This window comes from Oncorhynchus kisutch, linkage group LG13 (genome assembly GCF_002021735.2).
Source record: "Oncorhynchus kisutch isolate 150728-3 linkage group LG13, Okis_V2, whole genome shotgun sequence".
NCBI classification, from domain to species: Eukaryota; Metazoa; Chordata; class Actinopteri; order Salmoniformes; family Salmonidae; genus Oncorhynchus; species Oncorhynchus kisutch.
Window position 1 is genome coordinate 74962637 of NC_034186.2, and position 15264 is coordinate 74977900.

The window sequence follows — 15264 nt, forward strand, 5'->3', positions numbered from 1 at the left end:
AAATGGCACTATATTCCCTTCTACCTGTCCCAAATGGCACCCTATTCCATTTGACCTGTCCCAAATGTCACCCTATTCCCTTTGACCTGTCCCAAATTGAACCCTATTCCATTTGACATGGCCCAAATGGCAACCTATTCAGTTTTACCTGTCCCAAATGGCACCCTATTCCCTTTGTTCAGTCCCAAATGGCACCCTATTTCCTTTGACCTGTCCCAAATGGCACACTATTCCCTATGTAGTTCACAGCCCTGTGGGTTCTGGTCTAAAGTAGTAAACTATAAAGGGAATAGGGTGCCATATGGAACACACTCCAGTTTCAGGTCATCCTTTCTGTGGGAAGGGGGCCGGGAGGCAGGGTGACCGTGACCAGAGGAAGTCAAACAGAACGGTGGTGTGACGTCCTCATGGTGGTACTGTTCTGTTCTGCTGGTATCACTGAGAACCTGTCAGACAATGATTGGTGGGACGTGGACCTGAAATAGACCCCTGTGCCTGGACTCCCTTTCCCCTGCACCTCCTGTAAAAATAACCTTCCTGTATTTGTGTGTATGTATGTTTAACTATCCTTGTGAGCACCAGAAGTCCTCGCAAGGATAGTAAAACAAGGAAAATTCCTTTTGCCGGTCCCCATTTTACTGGCCTGAGGAAAACTACTATTTTAGGCTTAGGGGTTAGGTTTAGGGTTATAATTGGGGATAGAATTAAGGTTAATGTTTAGATTTAGGGGTAGGATTTTGGATGGGAATCAATTCTTTGGTGACTGGGGGAATAAATCCGCTGTAAGGATTCTGCTGGATATACACCAAACCATGGGCCCACCCGCACTGATCACTAGACACACACACACACACACACACACACACACATAGAAGCCCCCCCCCCACATTTCCCAACTTCTGTCCAGATCTGGTTGTTGAGGTTTTCTAAAGTCTTTATTTGATCCAGTCGTCTCTCCCAGTCGGGCGGTCGTCTCTCCCAGTCGGGCGGTCGTCTCTCCCAGTCGGGCGGTCGTCTCTCCCAGTCGGGCGGTCGTCTCTCCCAGTCGGGCGGTCGTCTCTCCCAGTCGGGCGGTCGTCTCTCCCAGTCGGGCGGTCGTCTCTCCCAGTCGGGCGGTCGTCTCTCCCAGTCGGGCGGCCGTCTCTCCCAGTCGGGCGGCCGTCTCTCCCAGTCGGGCGGCCGTCTCTCCCAGTCGGGCGGCCGTCTCTCCCAGTCGGGCGGCCGTCTCTCCCAGTCGGGCGGCCGTCTCTCCCAGTCGGGCGGCCGTCTCTCCCAGTCGGGCGGCCGTCTCTCCCAGTCGGGCGGCCGTCTCTCCCAGTCGGGCGGCCGTCTCTCCCAGTCAGGTGGCCGTCTCTCCCAGTCAGGTGGCCGTCTCTCCAATCCTCCTGTGTGGACTTCACACCTCTCACTGGAGCTGTTTACATCTGGCCCTGCATATACAGTGCCTAGCAGAAGTATTCACCCCCCCCTTGGTATTTTTCCTATTTTGTTGCATTATAACCTGTAATTTAAATGTTTTTGTTTGAATTTCATGTAATGGACATACACAAAATATTCCAAATTGGTGAAGTGAAATGAAAAAAATTACTTCTTTAAAAAATCAAATCTAACACGGAAAAGTGGTGCGTGGATATGTATTCACCCCCTTTGCTATGAAGCCCCTAAATAAGATCTGGTGCACCCAATTACCTTCAGAAGTCACACAATTAGTTAAATAAAGTCCACCTGTATGCAATCTAAGTGTCACATGATCTGTCACATGATCTCAGTATACCTGTTCTGAATGGCCCAAGAGTCTGCAACACCACTAAGCAAGGGGCACCACCAAGCAAGCGACACCATTAAGACCAATGAGCTCTCCAAACAGATCAGGGACAAAGCTGTGGAGAAGTACAGATCAGGGTTGGGTTATAAATAAATATCAGAAACTTTGAACATCCCACGGAGCACCATTCAATCTATTGTTAAAAAATGGTAAGAACATGGCACCACAACAAACCTGCCAAGAGAGGGCAGCCCACCAAAGCTCACAGATCAGGCAAGGAGGGCATTAATCAGAGAGGCAACAAAGAGACCAAAGATGACCCTGAAAGGAGCTGCAACGCTCCACAGCAGAGACTGGAGTAGCTGTCCATAGGACCACTTTAAGCTGTATGCTCCACAGAGCTGGGCTTTACAGAAGAGTGTCCAGAAAAAAAGCCATTGCTTGAAGAAAATTATAAGCAAACATGTTTGTGTTCACCAAAAGGCAGGTGGGAGACTCCCCAAACATATGGAAGAAGGCATTCTGGTCAGATGAGACTAAAATTTAGCTTTTAGGCCATCAACGAAAACGAGCAAACCCAACACCTCTCATCGCCCCGAGAACGCCATCCCCACAGTGAATCATGGTGGTGGCAGCATTATGCTGTGAGGATGTTTTTCATCGGCAGGAACTGGGAAACTGGTCAGAATTGAAGGAATGATGGATGGCGCTAAATACAGGGAAATTCTTGAGGGAAACCTGTTTCAATCTTCCAGAGATTTGAGACTGGGACGGAGGTTCACCTTCCAGCAGGACAATGACCCTAAACATACTGCTAAAACAACACTTGAGTGGTTTAAGGGGAAACATTTAAATGTCTTGGAATGGCCCAGTCAAAGCCCAGATTAAAGATTCAATAAAATAAAAATATTTTGCACCTTCAAAGTGGTAGGCATGTTGTTTAAATCAAATGATACAAACCCCCCAAAAATGTCACTGTAGCCAGTAATGGATGCACCCTCACACACTCTCTCACACACAAACACACATGATCTGTGAAGGTTTCATGCCCGTGGAGGCACACACACACACATATATTTACGCTTGCACACACACAAACCCAATGAAAGTGCCAGGTCTGGAGAGGCCCTGCATATAGCCAGTAATGGATGCACCCTCACACACACCTCGGTACAGTAAGGTACAGTTCTAGCTCTGGCTTCACTTTGCTCTCAAATATGTCTGCTATGTTCAACAACACACAGCTGACCTGATTTCCTATCCTCTTCTCAGCAGAGAGAGAGAGAGAGGAGGAGGAGAGAAAGAAAGAATGATTTGACAGGAGCAAGGATCGGAGTTGAAAAGAGTGTGTGTGTGTCGGCCCGTCTGTCTCTTCTTTCCAACCACCCTGTGAGAGAGGCGTTTGGTTTATTTTCTCTCCCCAGCGTGGTGAGATGATGCCAAGAGGGAGAGCGAGTTCTCTTCTCAGTTCAGAGGAAGGTGAGGAGGCGAGGAGGCTTGGACTAGTTTAAGAGACGGCGAGAATAAACCTGCTTTCTGCCTCTTTATAAATATTTACTGTATGACTCCTCTCGAAGCAGCTAGCTGGAGGTAAATTCCGGCTTTATGAAAGAGACAGAAAGACGCAAGTGGAGGGTTAAAGAGCGAGAGAGAGAATGAGAGAAAGAACTGGAGAATGAGAGAAAAGAGAGGCCATCGGTTTTGAATTCTGCTGTGTGAGCTGGTGCCAACTTTTGTGGAAAGCCCTCGTGTTCTGATATCCGATATTTCTCATGTCGCTATCCAAATCACACTCGTGGCTGGAGACACTGGAGATTTATGTGGTGATTAGAGGGACAGAATAGTGAGAGAAGACAAAATAACACAGACCTGCACAAATAACACACTTGCACCTGCATATTTAACCTTTGACATAACATAACTACATGTGTTGGGGGTAAAAACAGGAGCAAGTTATCCGTGTGTGTACAAGTGCTTGTATGAATGCTACAGAATATATTAGATGGAAATGTGTGACATCGACCTAAAGAGGGGGGACATTTTTGAGAAGGGGAGGAAGGGGGACAGAGCAGAGAAAGAGAGAAAGTGGGGAACAGTTTTGGAGACCGATCTCACTGGTGGTCTGTCAACGCTTCACAGTGAACTTCCCACTATGTCCTTCTAGCCAACCAAACCACAACAGAATGTCCTAGCCCAAACAAACCACATCAGAATGTCCTAGCCCAACCAAACCACATCAGAATGTCCTAGCCCAACCAAACCACAACAGAATGACCTAGCCCAACCAAACCACATCAGAATGTCCTAGACCGACCAAACCACATCAGAATGTCCTAGCCCAACCAAACCAGAATGACCTAGCCCAACCAAACCACATCAGAATGTCCTAGACCAACCAAACCACATCAGAATGTCCTAGCCCAACCAAACCACATTAGAATGTCCTTCTATGCTTCATATGCTATTGTATGACTGGTTATTATACGTCCTCAAAGTGTTATGATATGGAACGACCGCAATTCCATTCATGATGTAACCTAACGTAACATATCATACTAAATTAAGTGTCACAGAATAATATGAATTGTTTGAGACCACATTGCATTTTCACATGCCTTGTCTAGACAAACATTCTGATGTATTGAAGATCTTTGTTGTTGAGGTTGTTGACTCAGTACAGTGTCAGTGCAGCATGTTTATCACTTGACCATTAAGCCAAGATGATACAGCAATATATTCCAATCCTTAACGTGAAGTTCTCCTAATCCATCTCAGAACCATTCTTGTGAGCACAGTTGTAGAACCTTGATTTGACCACTCTTTTGTTGCTGAGATTTTTTTTTTTTTTTTACCTGTATTTATTAACTAGGCAAGTCAGTTAAGAACAAATTCTTATTTTCAATGACTGCCTAGGAACAGTGGGTTTACTGCCTTGTTCAGGAGCAGAACGACAGATTTGTACCTTGTCAGCTCGGGGATTTGATCTTGCAACCTTTCGGTTACTTGTCCGACGCGCTAACCACTATGCTATGCAGCCGCCCCAAATGCAGATCAGCTTTGTGATTTACATAAATTCCCTGAGAGCCCACACTAACACACAGTATTGTATATATCAGTATGTCATGTAGTCTACTTTTGGCCAGCCAATAGCTTAACCACTGATCAAGCAACATTATGCACTAAACATTCAAATCCTGTTGCTGCAGGATTATGTTTGCTGTGACAATATAGGTCAAATTAAGATCCTACACCTATAGCTGTGTTATGTGTCTTCCCATGCAAACTCCCATTGGTGGGTGTGAGAGTTAATGTGGAGACAGACAGAGAGAGTGGAACCACAGGAGGCTGCTGAGTGGAGGACAGCTCATAATAATGTCTGGAATGGAGCCAATTAAATGGTATCAAACACATGTATTTTATACCATTCCACCGATTCCGCTCCAGCCATTTAACACGAGCCCATCCTCCCCAATTATGATGCCACCAACTTCCTGTGATAGACACTACCTCCCCTCCTAGCCTTCTCTCACCTGCCAAAAGACCACCAATTCTATTGGCCACCTCACTTATTGTCCAACTACCCTCCCTCCCTCCCTGCCTCCCTCCCTCCCTCCCTCCCTGCCTGCCTCCCTCCCTCCCTCCCTCTCCTTCTGTTCAGACTCTGCTATTCTTTCCTTTACCTCTTTTCCCACTCTGTTAAGAATACACAGTCCTCCTCTTTGATCCATCTATAAGATGCCTCTGGAATGGAACAAATATTGACTCCATCTGACCCAGACAAATCCCTCCTTCTTCCCTTTCCAGCTCTTTCAATTCAATTCAAGGGGCTTGGCATGGGAAACATATGTTAACATTGCCAAAACAAGTGAAGTAGATAATATACAAAAGTGAAATAAACTATCAAAATTAACTGTAAACATTAAACTCACAGAAGTCACTCTCTCTCTCTCTCTTTCTCTCTCAATTCAATTCAAGGAGCTTTATTGGCATGGGAAACATATGTTTCAAGGGAATATCAAGTGAACTGGATAAACAAAAGTGAAATAAACAATCAAAAGTGAACAGTAAATATTTCAAATATCATATGATGTCTATATACAGTGTTGTAGCAATGTGCAAATAGTTAAAGTACAAAAGGGAAAATAAATAAATATGGGTTGTATTTACAATGGTGTTTGTTCTTCACTGGTTGCCCTTTTCTTGTTTCAACAGGTCACAAATCTTGCTGCTGTAATGGCACACGATGGTATTTCATCCAATAGATATGGGAATTTATCAAAATTGGATTTGTAATCTGAGGGAAATATACATCTCTAATATGGTCATACATTTGGCAGGAGGTTGGGAAATGCAGCTCAGTTTCCACCTCATTTTGTGGGCAGTGTGCACATAGGCAAACCTGGCTCTCAAGAGAAGACAGGCTATGGCGGCCATTCTCAATAGCAAGGCTATGTTCACTGAGTCTGTACATAGTCAAAGCTTTCCTTAAGGTTGGGTCAGGTATTCTGCCACTGTGTACTCTCTGTTTAGGGCCAAATAGCATTCTAGTTTGCTCAGTTTTTTGTTAATTCTTTCCAATGTGTCAAGTGATTATCTTTTTGTTTTCTCATGATTTGGTTGGGTCTAATTGTGTTGCTGTCCTGGGGCACTGTGGGGTCTGTTTGTGTTTCTGAACAGAGCCCCAAGACCAGCTTGCTTAGGGGACTCTTCACCAGGTTCATCTCTCTGTAGGTGATGACTTTGTTAAAGAAGGTTTGGTAATGGCTTCCTTTTAGGTGGTTGTAGAATTTAACAGCTCTTTTCTGGATTTTGATAATTAGCAGGTATTGGCTTAATTCTGCTCTGCATGCATTATTTGGTGTTTTACGTTGTACACTGAGGATATTTTTGCAGAATTCTACATGCAATGTCTCAAATTGGTGTTTTTCCCATTTTGTGAAATCTTGGTTGGTGAGCGGACTCCAGACCTCACAACCATAAAGGGCAATGGGTTCTCTAAATGATTCAAGTATTTTTTGCCAGATCCTAGTGGTATGTCAAATTTGATTTTCCTTTTGATGGCATAGAAGGCTCTCTCTCTCTCTCTCTCGCTTTGTCATTCATTCTTTCTCTACCCCCTCTTTGTCACTGTCTCCCCCCCTTTCTTTTACCCCTTTCTGCCTCCACCCTCTCGCCCTCTAACATTGGGCCCCTTTCTCTCTCTAATTCATTACCCCTTCTCTGTGTGTGTAGTGTAGTATTAGGTCAGCCTTCCCCTTGGTAAAGGTTTATATAAGACTCTCCATGCCTGTTGATATGGCTGCCAGTCTAGACCCTGAGCCCCCCCCCTCTCTCAATTCAACACAAAGGGCTTTATTGACTTGGGAAACATGTTTACATTGCCAAAGCAGGTGAAATAGATCATTAACAAAAGTGAAATAAACAGTAAAAAATGTACAGTAAACATTATACTCACAAAAGTTCCAAAGGAATAGAGACATTTCAAATGTCAAATGTCTCTCTCTCTCTCTCTCCTGGTCCCAGAAAGCCTCATTAAACTTAGCACTCTGGACATTGAAAGGGTCAAGGGTATGTGGCCAGAGTAAGAATGCCTGAGGTGTGTAGTATGTGTGTGGGTTGGTGTGTGAGGTTGCAAAGGGGTGCAGAGGTAGTTAGGGTGAGGGGGTTATTGTTCCCCTGGGGTGGAACTGCCCCGGACCACAGTGCTATTACTCACTACAGCCACCCGAGACAAATAACAGATCTACAGTTATATACCACACACACACACACTCTTGTGTGATATGGTGATTGCTTGCTAATCAGGGCTGTGTGGTTGGACGTGCGTGTTTAACAGGTCCCACACTCTGGTTACTGCCTCTGAGATACAGGAAGAGGGATGGAGAGAAATAGAGAAGAGAGAGAGAATAATCAAGAGGAATATAGAAAAGGGTTTGGAGAAAGGGTCAGGAGGGTGGAGGGTCAAGAGAGAGAGCGAGAACAAGAAAGAAAGGGAGAGCGATGGAGAAGGGCACACAGCACTGGAGAGATTACCATGGTGACCACACAAACACAACCTGTTGTTACGCTTTGATAATGGATCAGTTCTGTTCAGTATCAATACGACAGCAGGTCTTTCACACACTCTCTAATACAGTGTAGTTAGTTACAGTATAGGCTACATCCTGTGATAGTGTGTGTGTGTGTGTGTGTGTTTATCCTCATAATTTCATACAACAGAATGTTAGTGTGACAGATGTAATCATAATGAACCATAATGTGGTTCAGGCTTTAGATTGGCTTAGACCAGTGTTTGATGTAGCTAATCTCCATCACCATCTCTGTACTGTAGTCATGTTGTGTTTCTGCTGGCCAAGAAAAGCACACTGTCCTCTGAGACCAGTAGCTCTGTGTTAGATCATACATACCCATACACACATCTCTCTCTCTCTCTCTCTCTCTCTCTCTAGTGTTTAACTCATAAACCTGTGGCAAACGCAGCCGGAGGCAGTGACTATTCACTCAGGCCAGTCTTATCGGTGTTTGCAGACAACAAATAATGTCACTAAACTTAGTGCCGCGCCAGTTCCAGTTATGCTTTTGACCCGAAAATCATCGCCACCCCTCTGCTCCTCAACCGCTCCCCAACCACTCTCTGATGTGGTACCGCGCGCGCTGCGCTTTGGGTCCACTTGTATTATCGCCCCTCCAGATTTGGAACGCAACGCGGTCAATGGTTTCCCTCGGGAACGCTCGCGCGCTGTACCATGTCGCTTCTATTCCTGATTGAACCGGTTATAAAAACGGGTTGGGACCGATGGATGCCAATAACAAACACATCAGAACTAAAATATCCACAAAGACGGACATTTCAGAAGTTAATAACAATAAACTATGCGGGTGTGTCTGTTTGGTCTGTCGACTATTCTCATAAGATATTTGCATGATTGATACAGTTCTGTGGAAGGATTTTTTTTAATATTCGATGTTGTAAAACAAATAGTCTTGTAATTGTTTTAATTTAATTTATTGGCTCTAAAACAATAAGGGGGTTGCGTGCGCGCCACGGGGTGCTACTGTCAGCGCTGCCAACTCTGAGCTCCATGAGCAGTTGTCAACAAAGACTTGATGATTATTAGTGATCAGAACAAGTCTGTACAATAGAACATTCTTATAGAGGGTTGTTGTGCAACTCAGAAAGCGGCTCTCAGTTACTCAATTATAGATTAGTCAGAGTGGTGCCCGAGTGTGTGATATGGAAGGGAGAGAGAGAGAGAGTTGTGTAATCTGTCCATTTTGTATCGCTCTTTTTCTCCCCTTCAGGCCCCCCGGCTGCCAGACGTCACACCAGTTTAAAACAAGGACAAAAAAAGTTATCGGGTGAACGAGAAAAAAAAAAGCTGAAACCCTTCCCGGATCCGAATCCAGGGAGGAGTGAGTGTGTGTGACAGAACGAGGGGGACCAGAGAGAGAGAGCACGCGAAGGAACCTTCTCTCACAGCCACACGGAAGACACAGCGGTTGTTCTGACTATCACCGAAAGGAACGGATAATAACTCACCCCGGGAGTCAACAAAAACACATATACGGTGGTCAGAAAGTCGTTACCGGAGGGGAAATACTTCAGGGCGAGGCCACCGAGAGAATGCGTCTCAGGTTTCTGTACAGGTAAATTGGGGGGACTCTATTGACCGATAACCTGCTCCACGCTTTCATGTGTGCGAAATCTTTCTAACCAAATTTGATTTCAGTGGCGATGTAGCCTACAGTAAGTGTAGTAGTGTACAGTAAGTATATGTTATCTATACGCATTTAAAACTGTTGAAAAGTCAACTGTTGTGAATAAAGATCCCGTGTGTGCTATAGCATATAGGTGAAGCGTACACGCGCATGTGTTGCGTTGCATCGGCACGATATGTAGAAGGAATTTTCCCTCGGGCTGGGGTTGAGGTTAAAACTCACTGTGTCTGGGCAGATTTTGTAACAGTTCCCACTCTCCCTCCCTGTCCACCTTCTCTCGCTCTCCGTTTTTATTCTACAATGTGCCACTGTAAAGAGAAACGTGGACGCGGGTAGGGGGTCGTTAGTTCAGGCTGAGCGGATCTGTTGTGTCAGGCTGTGCGGGACCTTTGTCTGTGGTTTTGGGATAATTGTTTAGTCTAGTGTGGGCCTGGGGACTGTGGGGAGGGTTTCAGTCGGAGGGGAGACGGCGGCGGTACACACATTGGAGAAACTGCACCAGTCACAGCGGTCACATGTGGCCTGCGGATTTGTGATTGCGGTGATGTTATGGGATTGTGGTGTGTCTTCACAGTTCACACAATAATTGTGTTGGTGCATCTCAAATGATCTACTTTAGCCCAGTGCTCATGCGTCCGCGTCCTGAGTTTGTAGCTATATAAAAGCACTTTAAAGGAACCTATAATCATGTGGCCAATATAAACCAAAGCCGGAGGCCCGTCTCTCCAAGCCTCAAACTATTAAAACAAGTGTACATGATGATTTGGGATTGCGAGTGATTGCGTTTGGATGTGGGCTTGTGTGTTTAAAAGCCACAGGGTGTGGACAGGTGGGAGGGAAAACACGGCTGATGTTTGGACGCATTAGTTTGTTTGCACCTTCTCGGCGCGGTCAGATTGATTGAGATGTATGCCGCTGAACCGCTGCTGAACCGCTGCTGAACCGCCGCTGAACCACCGCTGAACCGCCAGGTCAAAGAAACAGTTATTCCTGAATTCACACGCGGCGCCGGGAAAAACCGACGCATGGTGTGCATCTCTAACATAGCTAGATCTGGAACATTCGACAGAGTGTCAACTGAACTGCTGAGAGTTAGTTTTACAGTATGTCCTATAATGAAAGAAAACACATTATGCACGGTGCTTTTACTCATGATAGAACGTTTCTTAAACAGCTACTAGACAGGCTCTGGACTGTTAGGGAAAGAGAAGTATGTGTTGACTATTAAATGATATAGTTTATGAAGCTACTGAGGCGTTTTGATAGTCTTAGGATATGAGGATATACAGTGCATCCCCATAATACATCCTCTGTAAGGAAACTCATCATATCTGGTTCTGTTTACTAAACCCCTCTTCACTCTTCCTCTCTATCCCCCTCATCGTTTTATCTCCTCTCTCTCTCTCCCTCTCTCTCTCCCTCTCCCTCTCCCTCTCCCTCTCCCTCTCCCTCTCCCTCTCCCTCTCCCTCTCCCTCTCCCTCTCTCTCTCTCTCTCTCAGGATTTATGCGATGTGTTGTTTTGTGGCAGTCACATCCTCTCTGACCAAGGCTGAGAAGAAAAAGGTTAGTAGTGGTTTTACCACAGTGATGGTGATTTGAGGCGATTAGTGTCTGTAATCGTAGTTTAGGGTTCATGTTCATTTATGAACATTTGAACATCTTGGCCATGTTCTGTTATAATCTCCACCCGGCACAGCCAGAAGAGGACTGGCCACCCCACATAGCCTGGTTCCTCTCTAGGTTTCTTCCTAGGTTTTGGCCTTTCTAGGGAGTTTTTCCTAGCCTACGTGCTTCAACACCTGCATTGCTTGCTGTTTGGGGTTTTAGGCTGGGTTTCTGTACAGCACTTTGAGATATCAGCTGATGTACGAAGGGTTATATAAATTGATTTGATTTGATTTGGTGGATCAACCCATGAAAGCCTGCAGTGAGTGGTGCACCATCTCACTGTGTGAGCACCAGTGGTCAGATCGGGCCCGGGTCAGTGGTCGTGAGTCAGTAATGGTCTCGGCTCTGTGGCAGCTGTGTTTTTGTGATGTCACTCATTACCGAAGTCCCTTGGTGGCGGAGTGGTCCCCTGACACAGAGACAGAGACAGGTGTGGCCGTTATTTGACCTATTGTAGCCCTGGACATGCTCAGAAATAGAACACACACACAATGTCCATACACCTACTATTACATACACATACAGGCATTTACGCTCTTTCTCTCAGAGTGGTTGTGCACAGACTCATGTTTTGGTTTTTGCTGAATGGAAACTTTTGTTCAGGTCTCTCTCTAGCTGTTCTGCCAACAAGGCACGAACACACGCGCACACACAGCTCTGAGTTATGAAATGAAAAACATTTAAACAGATCCACAGAGGAACACATCAAAGCCTTGCCTGTTACACACGCACACGCACACACAGCGCACTGGGTTCAGCATGCCAGGCCAGAGCTGGATGTGCCACAGCACTTCCACAAGGCCATCCATCCATATTCCACAAGGTTGATGATTTTATTCCTCAGTTCATAAAACTGCTTTAAAGCTACTGCCAGCATAAGTGAACTTAGCTCAGACGTCTTCTATTTCCTAGCCCGCTGAACAACATCCAGGGATTCTGGCACTGAAACTTTGACACCAATTGAAGGCAGATTTGCTCAGGCAGGGGCCAACAGAACCAGAGAGGCCTGTCTAGGAAACACTTGTTACATGTTTACTACATGTTTATCCAACCAGCTCTCACAGTCTCATGTCAGAATTAGACGTTCATCCATGTTTCTCAAACGTCAAACTTCAAAGATGTTCCAAACGTCAAATTTCAAAGTGTTTAAGGGTAAGTTTAGGCATTTATCTGTATTTTTTTAATGTTTTGTTAACCCATCCTCCACCCCTCTTAGGAAGACAAACATATATGTATATATATTTATTTTACAGTTTTTCTGCTATGTATACATACATTTTACATATATGGTACTTTTATATAAAGCAATCATATAACAATAATACATTACCTAACAAAAAGCTCTTTAATCCCACCCCTCAGCCACTCTGAGCCCATCCCACCTATCACCTTAGACCTCAGCTCTTTAATCCCACCCCTCAGCCACTCTCAGCCCATCCCACCTATCACCATAGACCTCAGCTCTTTAATCCCACCCCTCAGCCACTCTGAGCCCATCCCACCTATCACCTTAGACCTCAGCTCTTTAATCCCACCCCTCAGCCACTCTGAGCCCATCCCACCTATCACCATAGACCTCAGCTCTTTAATCCCACCCCTCAGCCACTCTGAGCCCATCCCACCTATCACCTTAGACCTCAGCTCTTTAATCCCACCCCTCAGCCACTCTCAGCCCATCCCACCTATCACCATAGACCTCAGCTCTTTAATCCCACCCCTCAGCCACTCTGAGCCCATCCCACCTATCACCTTAGACCTCAGCTCTTTAATCCCACCCCTCAGCCACACTCAGCCCATCCCACCTATCACCTTAGACCTCAGCTCTTTAATCCCACCCCTCAGCCACACTCAGCCCATCCCACCTATCACCTTAGACCTCAGCTCTTTAATCCCACCCCTCAGCCACTCTCAGCCCATCCCACCTAATCACCATAGACCTCAGCTCTTTAATCCCACTCTCAGCCCATCCCACCTATCACCATAGACCTCAGCTCTTTAATCCCACTCTCAGCCCATCCCACCTATCACCTTAGACCTCAGCTCTTTAATCCCACCCCTCAGCCACTCTCAGCCCATCCCACCTATCACCTTAGACCTCAGCTCTTTAATCCCACCCCTCAGCCACTCTCAGCCCATCCCACCTATCACCTTAGACCTCAGCTCTTTAATCCCCCCCCCTCATCCACTCTCAGCCCATCCCACCTATCACCATAGACCTCAGCTCTTTAATCCCACCCCTCAGCCACTCTCAGCCCATCCCACCTATCACCATAGACCTCAGCTCTTTAATCCCACCCCTCAGCCACACTCAGCCCATCCCACCTATCACCATAGACCTCAGCTCTTTAATCCCACCCCTCAGCCACTCTCAGCCCATCCCACCTATCACCATAGACCTCAGCTCTTTAATCCCACCCCTCAGCCACACTCAGCCCATCCCACCTATCACCATAGACCTCAGCTCTTTAATCCCACCCCTCAGCCACTCTCAGCCCATCCCACCTATCACCTTAGACCTCAGCTCTTTAATCCCACCCCTCAGCCACACTCAGCCCATCCCACCTATCACTATAGACCTCAGCTCTTTAATCCCACCCCTCAGCCACACTCAGCCCATCCCACCTATCACCATAGACCTCAGCTCTTTAATCCCACCCCTCAGCCACTCTCAGCCCATCCCACCTATCACCATAGACCTCAGCTCTTTAATCCCACCCCTCAGCCACTCTCAGCCCATCCCACCTAATCACCTTAGACCTCAGCTCTTCAAATCAAATCAAATCAAATCAAATTTATTTGTCACATACACATGGTTAGCAGATGTTAATGCGAGTGTAGCGAAATGCTTGTGCTTCTAGTTCCGACAATGCAGTAATAACGAACAAGTAATCTAACTAACAATTCCAAAAAAAAACTACTGTCTTATACACAGTGTAAGGGGATAGAGAATATGTACATAAGGATATATGAATGAGTGATGGTACAGAGCAGCATAGGCAAGATACAGTAGATGATATCGAGTACAGTATATACATATGAGATGAGTATGTAAACCAAGTGGCATAGTTAAAGTGGCTAGTGATACATGTATTACATAAGGATGCAGTCGATGATATAGAGTACAGTATCTACGTATGCATATGAGATGAATAATGTAGGGTAAGTAACATTATATAAGGTAGCATTGTTTAAAGTGGCTAGTGATATATTTACATCATTTCCCATCAATTCCCATGATTAAAGTGGCTGGAGTAGAGTCAGTGGCATTGACAGTGTGTTGGCAGTAGCCACTCAATGTTAGTGGTGGCTGTTTAACAGTCTGATGGCCTTGAGATAGAAGCTGTTTTTCAGTCTCTCGGTCCCAGCTTTGATGCACCTGTACTGACCTCGCCTTCTGGATGACAGCGGGGTGAACAGGCAGTGGCTCGGGTGGTTGATGTCCTTGATGATCTTTATGGCCTTCCTGTAGCATCGGGTGGTGTAGGTGTCCTGGAGGGCAGGTAGTTTGCCCCCGGTGATGCGTTGTGCAGACCTCACTACCCTCTGGAGAGCCTTACGGTTGAGGGCGGTGCAGTTGCCATACCAGGCGGTGATACAGCCCGCCAGGATGCTCTCGATTGTGCATCTGTAGAAGTTTGTGAGTGCTTTTGGTGACAAGCCGAATTTCTTCAGCCTCCTGAGGTTGAAGAGGCGCTGCTGCGCCTTCTTCACGATGCTGTCTGTGTGAGTGGACCAATTCAGTTTGTCTGTGATGTGTATGCCGAGGAACTTAAAACTTGCTATCCTCTCCACTACTGTTCCATCGATGTGGATGGGGGGGTGTTCCCTCTGCTGTTTCCTGAAGTCCACAATCATCTCCTTAGTTTTGTTGACGTTGAGTGTGAGGTTATTTTCCTGACACCACACTCCGAGGGCCCTCACCTCCTCCCTGTAGGCCGTCTCGTCGTTGTTGGTAATCAAGCCTACCACTGTTGTGTCGTCCGCAAACTTGATGATTGAGTTGGAGGCGTGCGTGGCCACACAGTCGTGGGTGAACAGGGAGTACAGGAGAGGGCTCAGAACGCACCCTTGTGGGGCCCCAGTGTTGAGGATCAGCGGGGAGGAGATGTTG

General features: G+C 46.2%; 1 protein-coding gene across 2 annotated transcripts in view; it reads left to right on the forward strand.

The window, feature by feature from the left end:
- The first annotated feature begins 8898 nt into the window (after positions 1–8898).
- Positions 8899–15264, forward strand: part of LOC116353148 (ADAMTS-like protein 4) — a 44364-nt gene continuing 37998 nt past the window's right edge. Inside the window, exons 1-2 of one of the 2 annotated variants that reach the window (XM_031787368.1) lie at positions 8899–9412; positions 10985–11048. In XM_031787368.1, the coding sequence (XP_031643228.1) occupies positions 9390–9412; positions 10985–11048 (87 nt within the window). In that variant the 5' untranslated portion in view covers positions 8899–9389. The remainder of the gene's footprint in view (positions 9413–10984; positions 11049–15264) is intronic. The other variant, XM_031787367.1, reaches the window with a different exon arrangement.